The sequence below is a fragment of the Purpureocillium lilacinum genome, assembly GCF_023168085.1.
Source record: "Purpureocillium lilacinum CBS 284.36 DNA, scaffold_4, whole genome shotgun sequence".
NCBI lineage: Eukaryota > Fungi > Ascomycota > Sordariomycetes > Hypocreales > Ophiocordycipitaceae > Purpureocillium > Purpureocillium lilacinum.
The window spans coordinates 4,166,190-4,192,275 of NW_027072114.1; the positions used below are offsets into that span (position 1 = coordinate 4,166,190).

Consider the following 26,086-nt stretch of genomic DNA (forward strand, 5'->3'; position numbering starts at 1 on the left):
AAGCTACATGTACCCTTTCTGCCCATCATTGACCCACTCTCCACGTAAACCTCGCCAACGTTCTCGGTCCCGGCGACACTGCACCAATGAGCCGCATCATGGCTCAGAGCCTCAGACTCCTTGGTACTCCATCGAGTCTATCCCCAGTGCCATACGCGTTCCCAGTATACACAGTCTATGCCATGCAGCAACATCCAAATCTGGGTCGTGAGCTTGTGCGATTCTGCCTATCTCAACTCATAAACAAGGAGCCGTGTTCGTGTATCCGTTTCCAACGTGTGCGGCACGAGGCCCAGAAGAAGAAAGCAAACGCCCGCTTCCGTGTTGGCCCACGGCCCGGTGGCCGGCCATGCAATCCCGTGTCATTTTATCTAGTGCATCAACGCCTGTTGTTGTGTGTTGTACCGCCCAGCCCGGATTCATACAGTCATTTTTCCATCGCCCTTGTCCTGCTCCGCCGTTAGCAGACGCCTGCGAGGATGGACGCCGACTCCGAAATGGGGACTCTGTGCCAGTCCAGCATCCCGTCTGGGCGGACGTTGAAGCCGGCGTTCTCTTCGACAAGCTCCCACGCCCCCGTCTCGGGGTTCTTTTGAGACGATCGGTATATAATGTTGGTGCCAAAGTCTTCAAAGACAAGCTCTCTCCTCCGTAGCCGCAGCCACTGCTCGTTCTCGTCGCCCTCCAGCAAGACGCCGGCCTCGACCTCGTTGTTCTTCAGCGCAATGGCTCGGAAAACGCGGCTGTCGCGCAGCGCGTTCCGAATTGGGTACTGTCCTAGGATGCGGATCGCGTCTGCTCTGACCGCTGGGTCCCTGCAGCCAAAGGCCGACACGAACAAGGGCCACGTCCACCCAGAGTCCATGGCGAACCCGCAGCTTGGTCTGGCCATGAGGAGCGTCTCGGCATATCGATTGATCTCTCTGTATTGTGGCGTGAGCCCCTTGGCGGTGATGAGACCCGAGAAGCGGGGCAGCGTCGTGTAGATGTATAGGATGAGATACTCGATGCGGATGCTGATGGCCTGCAGATATCCCTTCGGATCGCTGACCGAGTTCCGACACGAACTCTGGAAGAGCGGCGCAAAGGCCTCGACCCATCGTTGCAGCCAGTACCGCGACTCGGCAACGAAGTCGGTGATTTGCGTATTCTGCTTCAGGCTCGCCAGTCTCACCTCCAGGTCCGCTTCGTTGACAACCTTTGTCAGGGCAAGCCGAGACGTCATCATGGTGAGCATCGGAATGTGCTGCACCATGTTCCTCTGTACGAGTCCCCAGTACCCCTGCACCTCATCCATGTCTTGGAACTGCGCGGGCATCTCTTCCAGGCAAGTGATGCTGGTGAGCTTTGGCCGAAAGTAGGGCGAGTACTTTGTGAACGGGAGGATGCCAGGGGGCCGACTCGGCAGACCGGCGGGCGAGCGCTGGCCCAGGCCGGGAGAGGCCGGGCTGCCCGGGCTCGGCTGGCTCTGGGGGCTCGGGAGACCGGTCTGCGCGTATGCAGGAGCTATGGAGCCCGTGCGCCAGGGCGTCCCCGGCTGGCTGGGGGGCGTCTGCACAGGACGGCCGGTACTTGGGCCCGGCAGCGCCGTCGTTGGCGCCGCCGCGCCAACGCCCAGCCTCTGCGCCGTTGGCTGAGGGGGAAAGAAGAACTTCTTGTACGACCCCATGAACGACCTGGACTGCAGCTCGAGTGGCTTGTAGCAGTCGAGTATCTCTTGCACCAGGGCGGGTGGAGCGGGGGCTATGCTGACGAGACCGGGCGCCTTGTCGGTGCACGCGGCCAGCTCATTGAGCATACTGAAGCCATGCGTGACGTGTTTGAGTGCGGCCGCCATGTTGCCGCGCTGGGCTTCGAAGCAGATGAACAGCAAAGACGAGAGGAGGGCCGTTCTCAGGCCCTCCTTGGTCGGCTGTGCCTTGGACTGCAATCGGAGGGCCTCGCAATAGTAGATGACGGCGTTGAGATAGTGTTTGTTGCTGTTCGTCAGTGTCGTGGAAGGGTCTTCGGTCTCGTAGGCCTTGCGCAATGCCCCAACAGCCATGGCGCCGTATCGGAGTGTCGTCTCCTCCAGCGTCAACTGCGGCATCGTCGCGGTCCATAGTCGTGTCTGCGCGAGTCCTCCGCTCAGAAAGGTGACCGAGAGCGCAGACCATTCGTCAAAATACGCGCGTTCGTCGCTCGTCGTGAATCGAATCACATTCACCAAGGGTTCCGTCAGGAGTGTCGGGCCCTTCCTTGCCACCGACAGCTTGCTGCTCGTGGACGGGGCGGTCGAGCCTGCGCGAGAGTCTGGCGCGCCACCTTGGTCACTGTACGAGTCGCAGTAGCCTCGCCATTTGAGGCAGTTGAGGCACGCGGGCCTCGTCTCGTCGCACTTGACATGGCGCTTCCTGGAGACAGGTCGGTCAGTGGGGGCGTCTTCGGACACACACTTGTCGGCGTGGCTTTGGGTGAGAAAACCATCCGTCTAGCCCGCGGAGTGGCTAGTATGTACCACAGCAGAGATCGAGCGACTCACTTGCCTAGCACGAGTGAGAGTCAGCAACTACAGATGCGGCAACGCCTCGAGCCGCATGGGCACTACAGCAGACGGAACTGGTGGCAGCAATAGACGGGCGAGTGGCTTACAGGTGCTGCACCCAGTGCGTGCTCGCGTTGAGCTGCGCCGGGTGTGTCTCGCCCTAGATTCAAGCGCGAACCGATGGGTTGTGCCTCTGCCAGGCGCCTCTGAGGACGAGGAAGGGGTCGAGGGCGAGCTGGATGTGAGACGCGGCGTCAGTCCATGGTTCTCTTTGAGCGACAGCCAAGTCCCGGCTTTCGGGACAAGGGGCGCCAGGGTCCGCTCCAGTCGGCCCGCAACGTACCCCGTCTGACTTCTTCTGTTGCCCGATATGGGGATGGTGAACTGTATCTCCATGCCTTGCTATGATTTGCCCCCCTCACAGCCGCAGTGTGCTCTTCTAGAGGGCGTGTATTTGGTGCGTTCGCCTGGTGACGTCCGGAACGCTCGGACAACACGGAGCCAGAGAGACGGTGAGAGGCAAGCAAGCGCGCGTATATGGCCAGCGGAGCCCCCGGGGGTGGGAGGTTGTGAGTGAGAAGGAAGAGAGGCAGGCTCCAGTGAGTCTGTCATCAATGCCGCCGTCGTGACATGGGGGAACTGCGCCGACAAGGGCCACAAAAGGTGGGCTTGTCCGCTGCCGGACGCGATTCAAGTAGTCGTCAATCTCCAAAAGAGCGGACAGACAGAACGGGAACGGCCGGAAATCGAGTTGAGACGTTGTTGGGGCTTGCGCGCGAGAGCCGAGGACCTCGAGCGCGTGGGCAAGGGTGAGGGAGAACAAGATGGGTGACCAACAGACGTCGCGGGACACGGGTCCCGACGCAACGGACAAGGCGGGCTCAAAACGCAAAGCGGCGGCGAGCTAACTACAGCAGCAGGGAAGTTGAGGGGCGACGAGCGAGGAGGACGGCAAGGGTCCGCGCGCCCGTCTTCCGGTTTTAGCCCACGGCGCACACAGGGAGCGAGCGAAGCGTCCTGTTCCTGGAGACTGGAGAGCCACCCGCAACGCCAACGCCAACGCAAATCTTCACTGCCCTACTGCCGCTGTAGGGATGGGGCGACGAGAGTGGGCTTTGGCTTGCCGGCTGGCTAATGGGACGAGCGGCCCTCCACTGTTGGAGGCTGGAGCGGGGGAGCCGAAGAGGGCCGGCGTGGGGTATCGCCGCCTCGAGCACGCGCGACGAAGCGGCGGCGCGACGGCGGTGGCGGCGGCGGCGGCGGCCCACGGCTTCAGTATCGGCTGGGGCTCGGGAGGAGCGGGATCCGTCCCAACAAGGCTGAGTCGAAAGGTGACGCGGGGGGGCGGTGTTGTGTGCCGCGCCAGGAGGACCAAGGTCGTTTGTCAAGGGGGTTGCCAGGAGGTAACATGTACTTCGTATATAGGATGGTATGTGCAATCACCACCGCCAAAGGTCGCCGCGGGGGGTTCTGTTGGCGAGAGTGGACCATGAGCTTCACGGCCGGGCGGCCAGCGGTCAGCGGCCAGCTGATGCGGCGTCCGCCTCGTCCATGGCGCGACGACGACGGCCGGCCATGACGATAACGTAGTCAGCGGCGTCCGAATGGCACGCTGCATGCACGTGGTGGGCCGTCGATTGCGCCGACGCAAGGGCCAGCCACGAGGCAAGCCGATGGACGGTTGTGTCGCGGCAGGCAGAGGCGGAGAAATGCAAAAGGTCGGCCGGCACACCCAAGGCGGCAGCAGCACCACCACCACCACCACCACCACCACCACCGGCTGCTTCGTTGGTCGACCGAGAGAGTTGCTTGGCTTCCACGGTACTGTACAGTACCGCAGGCAAACGCACCTGGGCGAGTTGAGCGAGTTAGTGCGGCAGCGGTGCGGTGGAGCGACGACGGCGTCGGTGGCGGACGTGGGGGAGTCGACGCAGGGGGGGGCGACGGAGTCCAGATGCGGCGCCGTGACGGTGGCAGGGGTACGAACCTGGCGGGGGAAAGTGGAAACGTGCTTGCTCCCGAAGCGACAGCGAAGCGTCTTGTTGCTTGCTTGCCTGCCTGTTTGTTTGTTTGTTCCCATCGTCGAGGCCCGAGGACGCTGGGTTCACGAGCAAGTCGCAGAGCGAAGCGAGGCAGCGGCATCGCCCAACAGCGGCAGACGTGTAAGATTCGACTGGTGGTTGGAGCGCGATTGATGACTGGGCGTCGAAGAAGGCAGCCCGGGGGGAAGGAGCGTCGCCGCGAGGTTCTTGCCCGGCACTGTCCCTCCGTGTCCTTCCGTGCCTATGCTTCTTCTCCTGTGTCCTCTTTCCTCCTCGCCCTCTACCGTACGGTACCGTACCGCACCACCCAGGGCATTTGCCATCTTCACATCGCCTGTCGATTCAAAGACAAAAGTCGCGGCCAATGTCGCACCTGTTGGTCGTCTGTGCGAAGCCCGGCGCCGGCCCTCGTGCCGCGGCAATTGTCCCGATACCCTGCGCTCCGCCTGGACCCGTGTCCGAGGTGATGCAGAGCGGCAGGTTCAGCGTCTCACGAACCAAGGCTGGTTTCTGCACCAGCCTGTCGCTGGGCGGCAGATGGCACGGCTGAGCACGCTGGGGAACGAAGCGCGGCTATGGACCGGTTCCGCCGTATCACCACCCTGCGGGAAGGGAAGACGGCAACGCGTCGACTTCGTGTCCCTCCCTATCCTCGGCCTTGGTCTCCGCGGCCTGCACCGCACGGCTCATGCTGGCTTCCGGTGGCCAACAAAGTTCTTCAAGGCGGAGTCGGCTGTCATCGCCATCCGCCGAGCCATTCCGATGGCCCCTTGGCGTCAAGAAGGTCAGGTCAGATCTTGGTACAGTCCCATGCCAGGACCTGCCAGGTCGGACAGACGCAACAGGGCCACGCCTGCGCTGGTCACTCTCGCGGAGTCTGGCCAAGCTGCTTCACCGTGAACGACGCGGCGCATAGGCTACCCTGGACCCAGGTGTTTGGTCGCATTTCCGCATGGACGCCCTCCTTCGTCCTTGACCCGGCGTTTTAAGTACCCGGCCGTCCGGCACAAGGCGTTGCGGCAACTTGGAAGGCTCAAGCAAACCCTATCGGGAGACCAAGGGTTGGAGTCGAGAGTGGCATGGGCAATGCTCAAGCTCCTCCCCACCCATCTCCAAGCCTCTGCAAGGACACGGAGGCGCGTGGTTGCTCCCAACGCCAAAAGCTCAACGTCTTTCTTCACAGCATGGTGCTCGGCTGCCAGTGGGCCGTCTGTCATATTTGATAGGGACCCGGATCTTGCGAAATGACTTCTGCCCGTTGTTCGGAATAATCCGTGTGTTCCACGAGCAAATCCGCATGTACAGGCAGGCAAGGCTTTCCTGGGTCCGTGCCTTACGGCAGTCCTAGGCGCGGCCGTGGGCCATCACCGGCAGATTTGACAAAGGCCCCATCTGGTGTCATTTGCCGACGGCTGGGCAGAGGAGCTTGCCAACGCCAAGAGTCAATGCCACGCGCAACTGGAATGCCAAAGCATGGCCAGGTTGCGGTTCGCGGAGGAGGCTGTCCGGCCGGCCACGGCTGAAATGCGTTGTGGCGACGGGGCGTCGATATTGAGGGCAACGATTCCAAGGCGGCCCTGCGGAGGTGCTTGTTCGTCCATGCTCCCCCGCGGCGCGAGTGCGTGCCAGGGCATGCCAGGGCAAGCCGGAGCGAGCCAGGGCAGACGGCGCCGCAGGGGTCCGGATCGCCGTGATGAGCGGTGCGGCGCTTTCTGTTGGTGCGCCAACCTACGAGTACCTACGGCGCGCCTCGCCAACCTTGGGAGCAGAGCACATGACACGACAGACGGACTGCCAGGGCTGCCGCCACTTTCTGACCCTGCGATGCCTGTCAAAGATCCAACTCGGTCGCTGTCCTGCCATTTCCATCGTGCCGCGCCATCCGTCTCAGGTCTCGGCCGACCATCATCGACCACGACGGTGCATTTACACGTGCCGCCCGCCACGGCCAGGTCACGGCCATGGCCTGTAGCCGTCGCCAGCCAAGAGGGCGAAATGCTTTGTCTCGATTTTCTGATGGAGACGTGCGCCAGGTGGGCCTTGTCGCAGGCCGAGCACAAGGACCCGGCGTTGGCATGGAGCAGACGTCATCCACCCGCCCTTATCGCTAGAGGCCCGTCGCGATAGAGGTGATTGATGGCATGAAGGGGCAAGCGAATGTTGGGGAGAGTGCAAGCAGTCTACGGGGCATGGTGCGTCTCTCGTTGTCTGTCGGCGGTCCAGAGTCTGCGCCGTTCCCTCGGCGCCTTCAACCGTGGGTCCCCCAACCCTCGACAAGGGAACCCGAGGAACGGGGCCACGCTCGTGGCATTGCGGCTTATTCCTGCGCCTTATTATGCGCCGCCGGGCCCTCCAGGGTCGTCAAGGGCACGTTGCGAGCGTGCGGTGCGTGCGTGCGGCGGCGCAACGCAGCGCAACGCAACGCAACGCAATGCGACGCAATGCAATGCAATACGAGCAAAAAAGGTGTGCTGCAGCCAAAGGCACACGAGGCACGAGGCACGTAATAGAAGTGGCGACGACGTCCGGTCTCCCCGTCCGGTCCCAATTCTCGTATTCCACCGACCGTGGCAGGGTGTCTGTCTCGGCGGTCCAAAGATATGAGCAGAAAAAAAGAAACCAAAAAGAAAAGGCGAGGACGTCATTAAAAGCCCACGGCGCAGCCGGAGAGAGGATGCTGCTGGCCCCAGTGGGATTTCACGCGACCGCAAACATCTCGACGTCTCTCAATCTCATCACTGAAGACATCGCCGCGCGCGAGCGCTAGACGGCACCATTCGACGACCGTCCTCACCTAAGGGAGGGATCAAGCCCGACGCACCAGAACCACCCGACCTCACTTCACCCATCGGCTGGCGACGGGCCTCCCTGACCTGCCCGCATACGATAGTCACCACCAGGCAGTGGAAAGCGTCCACTGGCCCAAATCAATCAATCACCTGTTGCGGGCGCTGCAGGCGGCCGGAGGAGGGGCCGGACGCACCGAGGAACCTTCCTTGAGGTGGTTGTCGCGAGAAAGCGACACCGCGGAGACGCACAAAGGAAGCCCTCCGCCACAGTCCCATTTTCCACGTCTCATTTTACGAGCAGGTAATTAATATCACCTTACCCAAGTATGCCAGCAACAGCCGCATGGTACGGCGGTGCATGAAAGTCTGCTTGGGACAAACGCGTGGTCTTCCCTGGTGCTAATGGAACACTCGGCATCAGCTGCCCGGCTGGCGTGACGGAGCTGGACGCACGCGAACCGCAGCCCCCCTCTCTGCTAGGGACGGGCAGTCCAGTGTATTTTTCCATACGAGCGCCACCGGGCCACCACGCCGACGCCTGAATTAGAGTGCCCCAGTGCCTGGCGCCCGCCCGCGCTGCCCGCCAACCGCCACCTCAGGGCACTGGAACACGACGGGCCGACAGCGAGGTGGAAGCAGCCCGCACAGCCCTGAGGTCCGTCCAGCCGGTGCTGCAGCGGCCCAGCCCCAGAACAGCGCCAGCACCTGTAGTGGAGGCTGCCTGGTACCTAAGGTGGCCCCAGCCCCAAGCCCACTGCACCAAGCCCACCACCAGCCCATCCCACACACCACCTGGGCACCTCAGCAGCTCCCCATAGGTACTACGTAGGTGGTTACCCACTCATATTGCCCGCCCACACCAAAGGTCATCCACATTCATCCCTGGTCCTCGTCAATCTGACACGCAGCCTCTTAGTCCGTCCGTCTCCTCATTCTTTGCTGCGCCCTCGCCCGCCCGCAGACGAGCAAAGCGAAGCACGCAGACATTCCCCATCCCATCCCATCTGTCCATCCATCATCCATCTATCCCTCAACTCCATCCTCCATCCATCCAAGTCGTCCCTTCTCTCGACAAACCGCCGTCCGTCGACGCTCCTCCATCGCCAGCGGCCTCATCCTCTGCTGCCCTGGCGCGCACCCGCTTCCAGGTGGTGGTGGAGTCAGCACTTTCTGTTTATAGCGCTCGCTCCAGGCACTGGCCCACACACCCAACCCTCCCTCCAAGCCGCGAGGCACCGCCCGTCGCGCGACGTCACCCAAGCAACAAAGGCGGCCTTGGTTGACGGGCAGCCAGAGCCACCAGGCCCAGAACGGGCAGCCTTCAATCGTCCATCCCCACCGAAAGCCACAGCTACGACTCGACTCGAGGTCGACGCAACGCAATCTCGCAGCGAACGCCCAGACTCTGCGACTGCGAGTCTTGCAACCAGCCCGGTACGTATTGTAATACCCGCGCTGCGCTGCGAGCGAGACAGTGCAGTGCCATTGCTGTGGCCCCCCCGTCGTCGTCCACGCCGCCCACGCCGCCCACGCCGCAATAGGCGACGAGTCACAAAATTGACCAGCAACTCCAGAGCCTCGCCTCGCTCGTCTCCTCCCGTTTCCACTGTCGCTGCCCTCGCCGTCGTCGTCACACCTCACCACCTCGCTCGACGGGCCGTGGCAGCCGTCGTCGCTCGCTTTTCGCCGTCGCGGCACCTGCCCATCGCTTCGTCGATTGACTGATTCATCGCCTTGCCCCCCTGTCGCCGTCGGTCGCCATTCACTCACTCCCCTTGACAAAAGCGTCCGCCCGCGGCGCAGACCTGTCGCTCCAGCCATCGACCCCGGGCGGTCGGTCGACCAACAGCCTCGTGCCTGCATTGACCCGACTCGACGTCGCCCGCCTTCATCATGCAGCGCCATCCTCATGACGACCCCTACGAGCGGGAGCCCCTCGAATCGTCGCGCGCCCAGTACGACAACTCTCCTCCCCGTCATCCCGCCGACCAGGGCCACGCCTACGACGAGTACGGCCACGGTGCGTCGCCCTATTATGACCACGCATCACCGCGACAGCAGGACGCGGCCTCGACCTCGTCGTCCAGTCGCTCTCGGGGGCGCCAACCCACCATTCCCGATCCTTACGCCCCTCAAGGCGCCGCCATCGGCAGCCGGGGCTACGCTGACGACGCCGGAGCCCCTGCACCGCCTCGGCACGGTGACAATTCCTACATGTACAACAGCCGAGCGCCCGCGCCGCCCCGCGGCCCCAACGACGGCATGTACGAACGCCCCTCGTATCCGGGGCCCAGCAATATCACCCCCGGAGCCGACAACTTCAGCGACACTGCGTCTGGAGGCATGGCCGGCATAGCCTACGGTGTCGCCGACCGGAACGCGCGCGAGAGCGGCCTCGATGCGATGCGTGGCAACGGCCAGATCCCCCCTCCGCCATCGCGCGCACAGTATCCCAACGCCCCACGGCCGCCCTACTCCCCTCACAACACGGGGGGTTATCTGTACGATCCCTCGGGCAACGGCCGTGGCGGCAACATCGTCGACCGCGACTCGCACTCCAGCCTCAATCCCTTTGGCACCCCCATCGCGGCGTCGGGCTCTCACTCGCCGGCGAGGAGTATGCGCAGCTTTGCCCACAGCGAACCGTACGCCGACGATCCGTACCAGGCCTACTCGAGGAACGGCAACGCCAACCTGGGCGTCGTCGACCCCAACGCAATCGAGGATGACGGCGACGACGGCCTGCACTACCCGAGACGCAGTCAGCGGAATTCGATGCTGAGCGCGTCCAATTCCGATCGCGGTAGAGCGGCGGGCATCGGAGCGGCTGCCGCAGGTGGTGCCGCCGTCGCCGGCGGAGCCACGACGGCCATGCTGGCGAGTGCTGGTGAGTTTGATCTTCTTTCCGAAAGCGCCTTCCAAAATAAAACAGCTGACAATTCCCGTCCCAGAAGGCGGCGGCGGCCACGTCTACGATGCCGGACCGAGTCGCGAGAAGAAGACGGACAAGCGCCACAGCAAACGATGGAGGTGGGCCATCATCATTCTCGTCTTTCTCATTGTCGCAGGTGCCATCGTCGGCGGCGTGGTGGGATCTTTCGTTGCCGGCAACAAGAAGGATGCAAAGGACAACAAGACGGGCGGTGGCGGCTCGGCGTCGGACGACACGAAGCAGAATGGCGACCTCGACATCAACAGCTCCGAGATCAAGTCGCTGATGAACAACCCCAACCTGCACAAGGTCTTCCCCGGAATGGACTATACGCCCTTCAACACGCAGTACCCCGATTGCATCCACAACCCTCCGTCGCAGAACAACGTCACGCGCGACGTGGCGGTCCTGAGCCAGCTGACCAACAAGATTCGCCTGTACGGCACCGACTGCAACCAGACGCAGATGGTGATCCACGCCGTCAACCAGCTCAAGCTCAAGGACGACGTCAAGATTTGGCTGGGCGTCTGGCAGGACGGCAACAAGACGACCAACGCCCGCCAGCTCGAGCAGATGTGGACCATTCTCGACGACTACGGCGACTCGTACTTTGAGGGCATCATCGTGGCCAACGAGGTCCTCTTCCGCGAGGAAATGACGATCTCGACGCTCGGGCAGATCATGGACAATGTGCGGAGCAATCTGACGACGAAGAAGATGACTCTCCCCGTCGCCACGTCGGACCTGGGCGACGACTGGACGGCCGAGCTCGGCAAGGACAGCGACTACATCATGGCCAACGTGCACCCGTTCTTCTCGGGCGTCACGGCCGAGCAGGCAGCGGCCTGGACGTACAACTTTTGGAAAGAAAAGGACGGTCCCTTTTGGAAGTCGGACACGAAGAAGAACATCATCTCGGAGACGGGCTGGCCCAGCGCGGGCGGCAAGAGCTGCGGCGGCGCCACGTCGTGCGACAAGGGAGCCGTGGCCGGCATCAAGGAGATGAACCAGTTCATGGACGACTGGGTATGCCAGGCGCTGGCCAACGGCACAAACTACTTTTGGTTCGAGGCGTTTGACGAGCCCTGGAAGATCCGCTTCAACGAGAAGGGCAAGGAGTGGGAGGACAAGTGGGGGCTGATGGATATCAACCGCAAGCTCAAGGACGGCGTCAAGATTCCCGACTGCGGCGGCAAGACGGTGTCATAGCCGGGGAGGGCGAACGTGTAATCGCTCCAACCACGCCTTCCACGCCGCATACGATTTTTTCCAACGTCCATCGACACGTCGCGTCACGTCACTTCGCCCTGGGATTGAGATTCCGATTCTTTTTTGCCGCTGCTGCGCCTGGCGTTTCGGGAGTTTCTGAGGACACACGGGTCTGTTGTTGCTGCTGCTGTCTTTCTGCGGCGGCTGCTCCTGTGCGCTGCGCTCTGTTTCATTTTTTTTTAAACACTGCATCGTCATACTTGCTGCATCGGGGCCGATGCTCGTCCGCACAGCTGTGCTGGGACGGCGAGGTGAGCGAGATGGGGCTGCGAGGAAGGGGCAGCATGGTAGAGTAGATAGCAGGCGAGGCTAATTGATGCGTCCAAGCCCGACGATTGTTCCGCGGATGTTTCCTCCCTCGATATCGCCGTGTATGTGCTGTGGGCAGTTGATATGCGTCGCGCGATCTAAAACTTCACCGCGATGTGGTGTACGTCTGATAGCACCAAACGTGCCGTAGCTCATGATATTGTAACGGCGCCAAGCTGCGCAGCCAGGCCCCCTGGCCCGTCACTCGCTCCCTCTCCTCCGTGCCCAGTTCCCGCGCCCCCTCCGTCGCCTCCCTTTCCTCCTCGTCGGCTGCCATCGCCGCCGCCGTCATCCAGGCCCGTCCGCTCGGGATCTCCTCCCCTTACTGCTCCTCTCCGCCAGTACACGCTCGTGCTCGAAAACGCAGTGCCGTGGGCCGGGTCATCCTGCGGGAAGTCGGCGCGCTCGTACGTGTCCTCCATGACGCGCAGCCGGCGCATGAAGCCGTCATCGTTGTCGCCGTCCTGACCGTCCTCACCGTCTCCTCCTCCTCCTCCTCCGCCGGGCTGGCCAAGCGTGACTGCGTCCCAGATGTCCCAGCCCGTGCCGACAAACACGGCGGGCAGGTCCTCGTACGCACGGGTTTCCCTCCCGCCGCCGGCGCCGGCGCCGGCCAGGGCCAGCGCGTAGATGGGGCGGTAGAGGTGCACCCCGTAGAGCAGCGCGCGGCGGTCCACGGCGTGGCACCCGCGCGGGTGCTCCACGACGGAGTGGCCCAGCGAGGCGGTGAGGAAGGCGGCGTCCGAGGCGGAGAAGATGGGTTCCTGGAAGAGGCACGGGATGGTGGTGCGCGTGAGACGCTCTGCGGAAGACGGTGCGCCGCCGGGCTGTATCAGCCTTCGTCTCTTGGTATCACATGAGAAGGGAAGGGAGTCCAAAAAAAAAAACGCACCGAGCTCCTCGACGAGGATGAGAAAGGCAATGAGTTGCAGAAAGGTGCGCCGCTTGGGCTCCCACCCGCCGTCGGGGGGGTCGAACGTGCCGATGCCGAGACACACGGCCTTGGTTACGGGCGGCGCCGGTTCTGCCTCATCTTCCTCGTTATCATCACCTCTGGCACCGCTGCTGCTGGTGCTTTTTCTTCTCCGTTTATGTCCTGCGGCGGCGGCGGCGATGCGCCCAGCCAGCGCGCGAAGGGATGTGCAGCAGGAAGACGCCTCAAAGGTATCGCGCAGCGTGCGGTACTCGGCCTCGATGGAGGAGACGCTCCGGACGGGGCCGTCTGGCCGCGCCGTCCCCGGCGGGAGTGCCTCCTTCGCGGCAGCTAGTGCACTGCGAGAGGCATTTCTGGCGTCGTGACCAAGGCTGCTGCTGTTGTTGTTGTTACGCCGGCGGCGGTTGTTTTTGGGCTTGATGGTTGTCCATTCGTCGTCACCCGCGGCGTTCGGGGGCGGCATGGTGAAGGGGCTGTTATTATTGTTGCTGCGCCATGGGTATGTGTGCTAGGCCCGCCGGTCGCGCACATGCCATGTGAGCCTCGATTGCAACGTGTGAGAGGGAGAAGCCGCCGCGACGCCCCCCCGGACTGCGATGTCGTTTTGGCAGGCGTTTGAGTGTATGAAGTTGAAAAGAAAAAAGTGGTGTGCTGTAGGGTAGGTGGATCATGTTGGCAGTCGTCACGACTCACGTCACGACAAAGTCGTCCAAGACTCTCAGACCTGTCTGTCCCTGGTCTTCTGTTGCCGGCACAAGCAGAGCAGCCATGTCGAGACGTGATCAATCTACAACGTGCCATGCCACAATCTGCACAGCCAAGCTCGGATGTCAGCGCCGGATGGCGTGCAGCAGTTGCCGCCTGCCGGCACCCCGGGCGTCGCGAGATGCGCGCCGCTCCGGCCGGATCGAGTTGGGACGTGTACAAGGTACTTGCGTACATGATATTACTCTGTCTTTTAGGGGGCCGTGCTGTTGGTGGTGGTTTTGCGTCGTGACGGCAGGTGCGTTGTAACTTGTGCTGCGCCCACGCCGCTCCTTCCTGCCTTTGGCAAAGAAGACGTACTGCGTCGGTACGTATCGACTACCTTCATCTAGGTACCTATCTCCCGTGCCTGAAGCATCATCTGCATCCTTCATCCTTTGTAAACCATCACCAACAGCCTCCCGCGGGCTTTCACTTCACCTCGCTTCATCCCATCGCCACGGGCTGCACAACGCACACCCCGCGCCGCCTGCAACCCCTCCCGCCAGTCGATACCCGGCCTTGGGGGCCGCCCTGCGACTCTGCGCACCAGTCCCATTGGCCGCAGCGGCCGTCTCCAACGCTCCACACGGCCCTCATCCGAAGCCGGGCGCTTAGCAGCCATCCAACCAGCGCCCTCGATGCGCAGGCACTCACAGGCATTGCTCGTCACTCGCAGCGCCCAGCCGCCGGCGCCAGGCCGCTCATTGGCCCCTTGGCCGGTCGGGAGACCCTTGGAGGTCCCCTGGGGCCTGGCGGGCGGGCGGGATGCAAGGTGCCTCCCGCCTTCACCAGCACACGCTCTCCGGCGCCCGCAATAGCGCCTCCGTCTCGCCGCCTTCGAGACCTCGCTCTCATGCACGCCGCCATGGGGGGCCGTCCATGTCCGATTCGCTGCCCGCCTGACATGGCATGGCAGGCCATGCAGGTTGTAGGCGCCCGGCGTCTGCACGGCCGTGTGCGACCTGCGTCGTGGTCTGCTGCTTCTTAACCCCAACCAGACCCCAAAGGCGACCGCCTCCCCTCCTCTCGTCTCATTCCTCGTTCGCCTCGTTCGCTTTGTTGGTCCCAGCTCTTGTCCGTGCCTTCCGTCGACGACGACCGTTGCGATCGGCAAGACCCGTCATGCTCGGAGCTTGAGAGGCTGTGCCTTGACCTGCTCCGACGACCCCAGCCTTCTTACACTGTCGCTCTGTGAGTGAGAGAGTATCCGCGGTCGACGAGTGGAAGCCACTGCCGTGATAGTCCTCTCCGCGTTGCCGTTCCAACCTGCGCTTCGAATCGAGCAGATAGACCATCTTCGGCAGCGGCGACTTCGCCTGGCCCCGTGTCGAGCCTTGCGTTGGCACCGTGTCCGGACGTTTACACAATGATGTCCCTTCTCTTGTCCACGCTGGCCCTCGTGGCCCTCGCCTCTTCTCACTCCGTCATCACATACCCGGGCTGGCGGGGGAACAATCTGATTCAAAACGAGACCTTTCCCTACGGCATGCAATGGATGTACCCTTGTGAGTCCGCCTCGCTTCTGTCGGCCTGTCGCGATCAAACACCAAGCTGACTGACCCTCCAGGCGGCGGCATCGGCACCACAACAAATCGCACGTACTGGCCCACGACGGGCGGCGCCGTCTCCTTCCAGCCAGGCTGGTTCCGTGGCCACGCCACCGCCATGGCCTACGTGAACATGGGCTTCGGCACGGACGGCCCTGATCATGGCCCGGAGAACATGTCGTTCCCCATGGTCAAGCCCTTCCAGATCATCGGCCCGACCAACAATCCCTTTCCCGGTACCATCTGCCTGCCGCAGGTGCCGCTCCCCGCCAACACCACCGTCAAGGCCGGTGACAAGGCGACCATCCAGGTCGTCGAGCTGGCCCAGCACGGCGCCTCGCTCTTCTCGTGCGTCGACATCATCTTCGCCGAGCCGGGAGACCCGCGCATCGGCGAGGTCAACGAGACCAACTGCTTCAACTCGACCGACATCGGCTTCGCCGAGGTGTACACGATCACGACGAAGAACTCTGGCTCCGACGCCTACGTCAGCAGCGGCGCCGTCGAGACCGTCCGGAGGCTGAGCTGGGTCGGGTACCTGCCTCTCGCGGTCGTCGGCCTCTGGGCACTGTTATGAGCGGGAGGGAACGCCGCATGATGCAATGAGACGGCCGCGGGTGGGGTTTGATGACGAAAGGGACGGGGTCAACGGCTCGAGGCAAAACCATTTGGATACCACACGGATGAGCGAGGCTCAGTCTGATGTCTACTGTACAGTCTTCTTTATAATCACTGGGATTTGATTGCCCGGAGTCGGCATGGCATTCCACAGAAATTCATTCTATACAGAGCAACCGGGACGGGGACGGGGCACCACCGCCGGATGGATCTGCCACTCTCAAAACCACATGCAAGTACTAACTGGGCGTCGGTCTACCGTCGACGCCAGTCTGTTTCGTGACCTGCGCCCATACCATGCCCCACGTTCACCAGAATGCCAATAAACGATACGGCTACCGCGACAGGGCCAGACACTCGTCTGCCACGGCCTTGACCCTCTCCTCGGAAGACCGCTCCCTCGCGCTGCGCACCGCCGATCCGAGATCCAGCCCCACCGCCTCGGCCTGGGACGCCGACAGGATCGTGCCGAGCGCCACGGCCGCGCGGTACAGCACCTCCGAGTCCGCGTCGTGCTTGAGCATCCCGGCGAGGAGGACCAGGACGCGGCGCCGCTGCTCCGCCGACAGGAGCTTCTCGCGGTGCACGAGGACGGAGAGGTTGAGCGCCGACGTGGCCAGCGCGACGCGGATGTTGCGGTTCATCGGGCCGATGGCGTCGCCGCCCTTGACGCCGGCGAGGCGCTCCAGAAACGAGATGGCCTTGTCGGCGTGCGCGCTCACGAGGCTGCGGCCGTTGGCGGAGCCAAACAGGTTCGCGAGCGTGCGCGCGCCCATCATGGCGGCGTTCTCGTTGGCCGGCGCATCGGAGGGTACCGACGAGCCGATGGCCACGTCGAGGAGAGTGCCGTGCTGCGGGTCCGTGTAGTCGGCCGCCGACGGGTACTTGGCGACGCAGCGCAGCACGTCGAGCCCGGGCAGGCGGTCGCCGTAGGGCCACTGCGTCACGATCCGGACCACCAGGCCCAGGGCCTGTGCGGGGATCGGCTTGGACGTCTCCAGGGCTTGGCGCAGCGCCTGAAGCACCGACTCCTCCCCTGGGTTCAGCGCGGCGTCTTTGCGGCCGGACGATATCATGGTCTTGTTGATGCTGATAATCTTGTTGAAGATGGCTGGAACTGTTAGTTTGGAAATGGCAAGGTTCACAAATGGCAGCTCGACACGTACCTTCATACTTGGCAGCCGTGATGCTCAGATACTCTTTTTGCGGGAGCACCTTGGGCTGCGAAGCTTGCTGCTCTTCTCCAGGCCGGTATCGCGACTCGGTGCCGTAGGGGTCGGGGCCCGACTGAGACGATTGCCCCAGCGTGGCACCCTTTGTGTTTTCGGTGATGAAGTTGGCCACGTTGTCGAGGTAGCTGAGGGGCAGCTCGTTGTCATTGAGGAACTTGGTGGCGCGTTCGTACGGGTTCTCTGAGAGGTTGTAGGGCAGCTTCAGCGGCGGCTTGCCGTCCTCGATATCCACGTCGAACACATAGTCGTACGACTTGCCATTGTACTCGACCTTCTTGCCGGTGCTGCCCACGGCGTCAACGACCGTTCCGACGTTGATCCACTGCTGCTGGCTCGTGGACCACTGGTGAGCCGTGACGCTGCCGTTGCTCTCCTTGATCATCTGCACCTGCCCCTCTTTGGTGCCCGACTTGGTCGTCAGGAACTCGGGTCCCGGCAGCTTCTCCTTGTTGATGCCGCCTACTTGCTGCTGAGGGATCGATGACGACTTGACGGACTCCTCGAAGAGCGCCAGCGTCTCTTTGTCGGCCACCTGGTCCGGCCGTCTTGTAAATACGCGCGCAACACCGTCGCTGGCACCCGTTACGATGTCGCCGGTATCGGGGTTCGCGGCCACTGTCCAAACGGAGATGGCTGGGTGAGTAATCGTCTGCACACATTCGAGGCCTCTCCATATCCTCACCGTCCTGTCCTCGCCCGAGCTGACAAGCTCACCCGTCGGCAGGCTCGCCAGGCAGTAGACAAAGCTCTCATGGCCATGGAGCTCGCCCACCTGCTGCCCGTTGAGCTTCCAAAGCCTTACTGTGCCGTCGTTGCTAGCGCTGGCAATGTCGGCCCCGCTGGGATGTCCCTTGGGAACTCTGCACAGCGCGCGAACCACGGCCGGGGTGTAGATGGTGGACGTTGGCTGGACTTCCCCGGCGCGGGCGTTGCCCAAGTCAAAGACGCGGATGTTTTGATCGGCGCAGCCGGTAACGACTGTCGTATCGTCGAGGGCGAGTACGTTCCATACGGACATGCCCTCGTGGCCCCCCAGCGTAAACTCCGTCTCCCACTTGTCCAGGTTCCAGACACGCGCCTGGCCGTCCCAGCCGCCGGAGACGAGATAGGCACCGCTCGGGGAGACGTCCAGCGTGCACACGTTGTGGGCGTGGCCGATGAGCAAGCGCTCGGCGTTGTCGGTGGAGCTCGCACGGGGGGACTTGACTTCGATGATGGTGTCCTTGCCGCCGGATATGACCAGTCCGTCTGGGTGTGACTTGCTTGGGGGGGAGAAGGTCAGGGAGTTGACATATTCCGACCCGCGACTTACGAGAGCACCCTCAAACGACGGCGGAGAGTCAGCGCCTCGGCGCCATATGCGGACGGTGCAGTCTCTAGAGGCGGAGAGGACCGTGTCGGGGGAGGGGAAGCTGACGGCTCGGACCTGTCCAGGGCTGGTGTCAATGGTGCTTTGGTTATGGATGTAGGAGGGTTACAGGGCATACGTCTGCTTCGTGGCCAAGGAGCTGGGCCGACAGCTTGAAGTCGCCCGCCATCTTGCCTGAGGCTGAGGTTATGGACAACAAGGCGTCGTCGCCTCGCGAGATTCGAGCAACCGGGTCGTGTGGGATATTGGCGATCGGAGCACGAAGTCGTCGGTACGGGGCTCTCGATGACGACGCTGTGCGAGAAGCGCAGGTTGTATGTATGTACGAGAGGACGCGAGGAGTCGACAAAGGGCCCGACCGAGCAAGATGACGGCGGCTCTGTGACGCGGAACAGAGTCGGAATGGCCACTGGTTTCGTTGTTGGTGGAACAGCTGCGCGATGGATGATGATGGAAGCAAGTGGACCGGGGGAGCTCGATTGGTGATCAAAGTGCTGGCGGTCCGCCGAGGTGCCAGCTTGCAGTGACGGCACAGCTCGGGCTGGAGCTACCCCGCCCTGAGGTATGGTGGAGGGAGGGCGAGCAGTGGCCAGCCTGGGCACTCGGTGCAGGCGGCATGGACCCGTGCAGTGGACGGCGGCACCTGCACCTTTCGACGGTCTTCCAGGGGCGTGCCTAGGGCGGCCGCTGCGGTTGAACGGCCATGGGAGCCTGGAGGGGTTTGCCGATGTGACGCGTCGGCGGCCCGGAACCTGGAAGTTACAGTGGCTACTACAGTGGTTACACCAGCGCATTTGCCCCTGCCGCTCGCCTGTGCCGCGGGCATCTCACTCAATAGGTGGGCAACCCTGAGTTTGGCGCTCCAATTGGCCTCTGCCCCACTGGTCCGGCACAACGCCCCTCTTTCCCCTGTGTGGCCTTGCTGGACCACACCTCAGTACGTAGGTACCGTCTCCACTACCAGTTCGTTCACTTGCCCCGCCAACATTTTGAAACCTCGACTCCCCATCCACCTCGGACCGCCATCACCACCTCAGGAGGTCGGCTTCGTTTTTGGCCGCCAACAGTCGTTCCTTTCTGCACACCTCACCTCATCCTTTGGTACGAAGTCTTGCACAGTCACGCGCGGCTTACCTGATGCTCTCGCCGGCCACGACCGAACCCGACCGGCCTCCACGACCTTGACGAACTCCTGCACGTGTTTACGAGACCACGACCGTTACGACCGTCAATTTCTGACGCATTTGCCACGACGCCCGCGAGTACATAGCGCTGCAAACAAAGCACTGCGACTAGTGACTTCCTCGCCGGGGTTCCTCAGACTGCCCATCTTCGCATTAACAACGTCGACCTGCGAGCTGCACCAGTCGTCCAACATGGCCGACAACGCCCGCAGCTTCGTTCCGCTGACCTGTCACGGCCACTCACGCCCCGTGCCGCACATCAGCTTCTCCAGCCTCGAAAAGGATGGACAATACTTTATGGTGTCTGCTTGCAAAGGTGCGCCGAGGGACGGGATGCTCGACTATTGGGACCACGCTGATGGCAAGCAGATGGAAACACTATGCTCCGTGATGGCATCAATGGAGACTGGTGAGTGGCCCTGGCAAGAGCGATACCGACGGCGCTGACTCGTCGCAGGATAGGTACCTTCTTGGGCCACAAGGGAGCTGTATGGCAGGCGAGGCTCAGCCCCGATCACGCATACGCGGCGACCGCGTCCGCCGACTTCACTGCGTGAGTCCAGCCCCCGGACCCCGTTTGAGTCATCTTGCGCTGACGGGCACACAGGAAAATCTGGGACACGCACACGGGGGAGCAGCTTGCGTCGATTCAGCACGATCACATCGTGCGCGCCGTAGCCTACCCGGCCGACAACTCGGATCTTCTCGCCACGGGCGGCATGGAGAAGAAGCTGCGCATCTTCGATCTCTCCGAGCTCTCTTCGTCTTTCGACGGCAATGCCGTCACGATCCCGTCGTCTGCTGGTTTCGAAATCGGTGAGGGCGTCCACACGAGTTCCATCAAGTTCATCTGCTGGACCCAGGACCCCAACGTCATCGTGACAGCCTCGGACAAGACCCTGCGCTGGCTGGATCTTCCCAGCCGCGCCTGCATTCATCAAGAGGTGTTGGACGGCGAGATCAAGTCGTGCGAGATGGTGTCCCTGGCGCCCGGCTTTGCCTCCCCCGAAGATGTTGGAGGCGGCAAGCCCGTGCTTGCCGTCGCTGCCGGCAAAACAGCCTACTTCTGGGGCGGCGTCCGCGCCATGGAAGAGCTTAAGCGCATTGTTCTACCCCGATCCATTGCCAGCGTGGCGATCGACGTCAAGGGACGCAAGGTCGTCGTGGGCGAGGAGCCGGGCACCTGGGCTCGACTGATCCGCTACGACGACGAGACTGAGCTCGAGACGCTCAAGGGCCACCACGGCCCGATCTGGTCCATTGCGTTCTCGCCCGACGGCAAACTCTATGCGACAGGCTCTGAAGACGGTACCATAAAGCTGTGGAAGAACTGCGATGGCCAGTACGGCCTGTGGAAGGGCGGTGCGAACCAGGAAAAGGCCTCTGCGGAGTAGAGCGACGCAGGGCGCATTGTCACCACCACCACCGCGCCGACCCGCGAGGGAGGCGAAGACTCGCGCGGCCGCCGTACCTCCAGCCCGCTCAGTAGCCGAGACGAGTGGGACATGAGCATGGCCGACTCGGGGAGCACCTCGATCGAAAGCTCGGAGCCTTGCGCCAGCGCCAGCGAGGATCACGCTACCTACGCTAGTGCAAGTCTGGGGCCGTAGCATCTGCGACGGGATGATCGGAGAGACCCGGCAAAACGAGCTGTATGATGGCAGATTTTCAGGGGAGGGTCATGGGTCAAACAGGGATCAGGACGCAACGTTGGCGGTCGAAAGCACCATACTTCAAAGCCTGTCCGGGTTGGGGAGCTTGTCGGCGGCTGGACGTCTGGTACAGCCGGACAAGAAGCGACTTGACCCCACTCGAGCTGGTCTTTTGGTGATGTAGGCATTTTGCTACTGTATCCTCACCGCTGGCTCGTAATGACGATTGCGAATGGGCTGGAGACTCACCCGGTGAACGTCTGGCGACCGCTGGGTGGTGGCGGAGGGCATTATGATATCATTGTACTAGATAGGGGGGTTGTGACAAATTTGAAGCACCTTCATCTATCATGGGCGGCGCGTGCTTGGCGTCTCTACTGGGAATCTCGCCGGGGTCGCAACGAATCCTGTCGTATCGTACTTAAGGGAACTTCTATCTATGGGCGGCGCGTGCTTGACGTCTCTGCTGGGGGTTCGTTAAGGTCCCAACGAATTCTGCGATAGTGCGGTGGCCTTGTTCTCGGGGCAAGGAACGAAAGGAACGAAAGGAACGAAAGGAACGAAAGGAACGAAAGGAACGAAAGGAACGAAAGGAACGAAAGGAACGAAAGGAACGAAAGGAACGAAAGGAACGAAAGGAACGAAAGGAACGAAAGGAACGAAAGGAACGAAAGGAACGAAAGGAACGAAAGGAACGAAAGGAACGAAAGGAATGAATAGATCGAATGGATCGAATAGAACGAGCATCGAAGTTAACCAGCATCGAGGCCGACGACCATAGACTCGGGCGAGCGCACTTGAGATAGCTCATGGATCGAGATTCGTAGCCTCGTAATAATCCTCTACTTATCTAAACAAAGAGTGCAGCGTCGCCTACCCTCTTGGCCAGCGCCTGCTTGTCCTCCCCCGTCTGGTCCTCGAGCCAGCTCTCCGCCTTGTCCACCATGAGCTCCCAGGCGTCCTTGTCGCCTGGCAGCCTCCTCCTCAGGTACGACACGGCACACAGCGTCGCCAGGACATCGCCCTGCAGGCCAGTCACCCTGCCGGCGGCTTCTCGCTGCGTCAGGCTAAGGACCTGCTCCAGCTGCGGGCTCCAGGACCAGCTCCCTACAAACGTCTGCAGCGCGGCCAGCGCGTCGAGCGGGCTGCCCTGGCCGCTGCTCCTCTTGCCCTTGGCGCCGCCGCCGTCCAAGGCGCTGCGGAACATGTCCAGCCCTTCCGGGGCACCAAACGCGGCTTCCCGCGGACCTTGGTCCCTAGCGCTGGCGGAAAACTCGGCGTCGAAAGATGCGGTGTCGAAGCTCGAGGGAGGGGAGCTGCGGCTCGCGGAACGGCCCATGCTGTGGCTGTGGCTGTGAACAGACTGCAGGCCGCCGAACCCGCCCGGTGCGTTCATGCCAAACGACGTGGCCGACATTGTACCCGACGGAGCCGGCGGCGGGGGAGCCGCGAATGCCGAAGCGGCTGCGGGCATGGCCATCATGCGCCGACGCGGGGCTGCCGCGCCAAACATCATGGGCTTCATCGGCTCTGGAGGGTGCACAATCTCGAATTCGCCCAGCTCCTCCGCGCCCGTCTCGCCTGCCCTCTCGCCCTGTTTGTCCTCTTGTACGGCAACAAAGGAGCACCACTTGCCGCCCACTTGGAACTCGACGCCGAGGCCGACCGCCTCGCGCTGCACCATGCTCTCAAACTGGCCCTCGTACTCCTTCTTGAGCAAGTTTCCCTTGGTGTCCTTGGCATGTGTGATCCAGCCCCGGCCCTCTTCGAGCTCCTGGATGGCCTTGCGTGCCGCAAGCTGGTGAATCGTAGATCCCTTCTCCGCAAGCCGCGTCACGGGAATCTCCAGTCGCAGCGGGCCCCGTGCAGACGTGCCGGTGAGAATGACCGACGTCGGCTCACCACGGTGGCTTGTCTCGTCCGACAACATGACGTATGCGGTGGTGCGGTTGAACGGGAAGAGCGCGGGGATCTTGAATGGTGCCTGCAGGTATCGGGGGCGCGGCACGGGAGGCAGGCCGTCGAATTTGGCGTCGATGCCGGCCTTTGCATCAGGCATCTCCATGTCCTCATTCTTGGTGTCCGTGTTGAAGAGCGAGATGGGCTCATCGCTGGCCGGTTTGCCTGCTGAGTCGGCGGCGCCGACATCGAGAGACAGCGCATCCATGACCTTTTCGACGACCTCAAAGTCCTCGTCGCCGCCGTCGCCGTACTTGACCTCGAGCGCGTAGTCGCTGACGTGGGGCGTCAGGGCGCCCTTGAGCATGCGAATGATCTTCTTGTCCATCTTTTCGTCCTCGGCGACCCGCTGGGCGAAGCCATTGCCGGCGCGCGCCACGCCGTTGATGAGCGCCGAGCTCGCCTCCTCCCCGACGCCGAGCGTGAAGACGCGGATGGCGCCCTTGCTCTCCTGCACGTTGTCGTTGATGAGGCTGAAGAGCCGGTCGTGCTCCCAAATCTCACCGTCGGTCAGCAGAAAGACCTCGAGGTTCATGTCCTTGTAGCGGCGCTTAAAGGTCTCGTCCAGGGGCGTGTACATTTCGGTGCCGCCGTAGTTGGACGAGAATCCCTTGACGTGGTCGACTGCGGCATCGAGCGTCTCCTGGCTGTCGTAGAGGCGGGACTTGTCCCATAAAAAGGTGCAACGCGAGCCGAAGCTACAGACGTTGAAGCGTGCGCCGACGGGCAGCGACTTGAGGAAGAGCTGCAAGGCGGCGACAAGGTTGGGCATCTTTTGGCCGACGCCCATGCTGCCGCTGCGGTCGCACACAAAGACGACCTCGGGTTTGTCGGCGGGGAGGTTGAAGCGCGGGACGAGGGTCGTCATGATGGCCCGGCGGTGGGGGAGGGTCGGGTGCGTCTCGAGCAGGGCGGTCGGGTTGCCGAGGCCGTCGGCGACGACCTGCACGACGATATCCTTGTCGAGATGCGCTGACCCTAGGGAGAGGGTGGCCGAGGCACGACGCAAGGAGGCAGGCTCGCTTGCTGCGCTGGACGCGGAGGCGGAGGTATGGCCGATGCGGACGGAGATGGGATGTGTCGGCGACTGGACACTGGTGACGGAGCAGCCGTCGGCCATTTCGCAGTCGACGGTGATGCTGATGGTGCCGCCGCCGGCCTTTACGCTGTCGAAGCTGCCCACCGTCTTGCCGGCATCGTAGCGCGGCGCGATGCTGGTCGGGATGGTGAGGCGCACGCCGTCCGTCTCGGCGTCGTGCTCGAGCTCGCCGAGATGGGTGATTTCGACGGTGACTTTGGCGCCGGCGGGGACGTTGCCGAGCGTCGTGGTAAAGACGTCGGCGGCTCGGAGGTTCTGCTGCAGGAGGGCGGCCGTGTCACCCTTGCTCGCGGCATCGTCGTACGTCTTTTTGGCGGCCTGCCTCTCCTTGACGACGCCCGTGATGACGCGGTCGCCCACGGTGCACCGGAAGCCAACTACTGAGACGCCATCGTAGAGAGGAAAGTCGTAGTGAACTTCCTTGAGCGCAGACTTGGCGTCCGGGTTGGTGAAGGTCTGTTTGAGGACGGTGCGTGAGGTGGATGATACAATGGTGGCATGGGCGTCGAGGTTGATGAGAGGGAGCCATTTGCGCTGGCTCTGGACGATGACGAAGCAGCCGCAGAGGGGGAGCTTGGAGTAGTAGTCGGGTCGTCTCATGATGCTGGTGATGTGTGACGTGACGATGGGGGTGTGACGTAGGGCTGAGAGTTTGGTTGGATGTGGCGGCGAGCTGCGACGCTTTATACCTATGCACTTGGGGGCCGGTGCCTTGTCTTGTCGGTGGTGGTGGCAGAGGGAGTGGTATCAAAGCTGGCCAACGGCGATGTGAAGCTTGATCAGGAACTGGATATGTTGAGGAAGACGATGTTGACAGGTGGGCGGAGGGCAGGGAGCTCGACCTTGCAGTTATACTTGCGTCCAAGCCAAGGTTCGGCCGTCGCCTGCCTGGCCTGTCTGCCTGGTGGAGCGCGCCCCAGGAGCCGGGTCGGGACTCGGGAGGCCGCCTAGCGCATCTTGGGCCCGTCGTCGATTCGCCAGGAGCCACGCGCGGCGCTCGAAATGCCGGGGCTGCTTGAGTGTCGATGGCTCAGCCCGGGCGGCAGCCTAGCGACGAGCTGGATGGACGGGTCAGGCAATCGTGCGCCGCCCTGGTCCAACGTGGACGCCTCCTGGCAGGCTTCGACGGGGGCCTGGCCTGGCCTGGCCTGGCCGACGACGCGGCTGGTGATGTAACCGCCCGGGCAAGTGCGGGGCAGCACACCTCTCTTACTGTAGTATGTACTGCGTACCAACGGACGAGGCAGGAGCTGGACTGCTGCACTTGCTGGGCCAGCTGGAGGTGGGGAGGAGGGGGGCAGCAGGCAGGCGGCCCCGCCATCACGTGAGTCCCGGTACGTGCCTCCAGTGCAATTTAAAAAGCGGGCCACATCCCAATTAGGCAGTCGCGCGACTGAACGTATAAGACGACGACGACGTGCCTCCCAGGCCAGCACCGCACAGTCTGTATGCGCCGCCCTGGCGCGCTCGTCTCCCCCCCGGCATCCAACGCGCAAACACTACTTAAGTGAACATAATGCTTCTCCTGTCACCAAAGCAGCCGTGAGTGGGCTCGAATAGTCTAGTGGTACGGAGCTGGCCCCCAAACCCTCCCCCACTAGGGCCAACTGTTCGATTCGCGGTTCTGCTAGAATCGGCCTGGCAACCTTTTCGGTCTTCGAGCCGCTGTGTCGTCCCAAGCGGCCTGGCAGGAGAGAAAAAAGTACTTTGCGCGCGGTGACCCCCTCGGGGCGATCCGTCGTAAGGTATTTTCTTGAAGAGGAGCAGAGTCTCGCTTCGAGTTTTGCCATTTTGATCCGCCGGTTTTCTCCTCTTCGTTTTTTTTTTTTTTTTCATTTTTTGTTGTTGTTTGCCCCTGCCGGTCGGTTTGCTCCTGGCCT

At 62.6% G+C, this 26,086-nt stretch overlaps 7 protein-coding genes across 7 annotated transcripts; 3 read left to right on the forward strand and 4 right to left on the reverse strand.

Annotated features, from left to right (window-relative positions):
- Positions 1-460: 460 nt before the first annotated feature.
- On the reverse strand, positions 461-2,920 carry PLICBS_006426 (uncharacterized protein; the record flags this gene model as incomplete). The annotated part of the gene is made up of 2 exons (XM_018327500.1): positions 461-2,393; positions 2,868-2,920. The coding sequence occupies 2 exons, from the start codon at positions 2,918-2,920 to the stop codon at positions 461-463; spliced, it is 1,986 nt and encodes a 661-aa protein (XP_018173928.1).
- Positions 2,921-9,248: 6,328 nt separating this feature from the next.
- PLICBS_006427 (uncharacterized protein) lies at positions 9,249-11,496 on the forward strand (the record flags this gene model as incomplete). Its single annotated transcript, XM_018327499.1, has 2 exons — positions 9,249-10,242; positions 10,307-11,496. The coding sequence occupies 2 exons, from the start codon at positions 9,249-9,251 to the stop codon at positions 11,494-11,496; spliced, it is 2,184 nt and encodes a 727-aa protein (XP_018173927.1).
- Positions 11,497-12,017: 521 nt separating this feature from the next.
- On the reverse strand, positions 12,018-13,262 carry PLICBS_006428 (uncharacterized protein; the record flags this gene model as incomplete). The annotated part of the gene is made up of 2 exons (XM_018327498.2): positions 12,018-12,667; positions 12,758-13,262. The coding sequence occupies 2 exons, from the start codon at positions 13,260-13,262 to the stop codon at positions 12,018-12,020; spliced, it is 1,155 nt and encodes a 384-aa protein (XP_018173926.2).
- A 1,650-nt stretch (positions 13,263-14,912) lies between these two features.
- On the forward strand, positions 14,913-15,670 carry PLICBS_006429 (uncharacterized protein; the record flags this gene model as incomplete). The annotated part of the gene is made up of 2 exons (XM_018327497.2): positions 14,913-15,051; positions 15,114-15,670. The coding sequence occupies 2 exons, from the start codon at positions 14,913-14,915 to the stop codon at positions 15,668-15,670; spliced, it is 696 nt and encodes a 231-aa protein (XP_018173925.2).
- A 376-nt stretch (positions 15,671-16,046) lies between these two features.
- PLICBS_006430 (uncharacterized protein) lies at positions 16,047-18,481 on the reverse strand (the record flags this gene model as incomplete). Its single annotated transcript, XM_018327496.2, has 3 exons — positions 16,047-16,822; positions 16,878-18,369; positions 18,431-18,481. The coding sequence occupies 3 exons, from the start codon at positions 18,479-18,481 to the stop codon at positions 16,047-16,049; spliced, it is 2,319 nt and encodes a 772-aa protein (XP_018173924.2).
- Positions 18,482-19,688: 1,207 nt separating this feature from the next.
- On the forward strand, positions 19,689-20,890 carry PLICBS_006431 (uncharacterized protein; the record flags this gene model as incomplete). The annotated part of the gene is made up of 4 exons (XM_018327495.2): positions 19,689-19,812; positions 19,866-19,905; positions 19,954-20,049; positions 20,104-20,890. The coding sequence occupies 4 exons, from the start codon at positions 19,689-19,691 to the stop codon at positions 20,888-20,890; spliced, it is 1,047 nt and encodes a 348-aa protein (XP_018173923.1).
- Positions 20,891-21,998: 1,108 nt separating this feature from the next.
- PLICBS_006432 (uncharacterized protein) lies at positions 21,999-24,806 on the reverse strand (the record flags this gene model as incomplete). Its single annotated transcript, XM_018327494.2, has 1 exon — positions 21,999-24,806. The coding sequence occupies one exon, from the start codon at positions 24,804-24,806 to the stop codon at positions 21,999-22,001; it is 2,808 nt and encodes a 935-aa protein (XP_018173922.2).
- Positions 24,807-26,086: the final 1,280 nt, after the last annotated feature.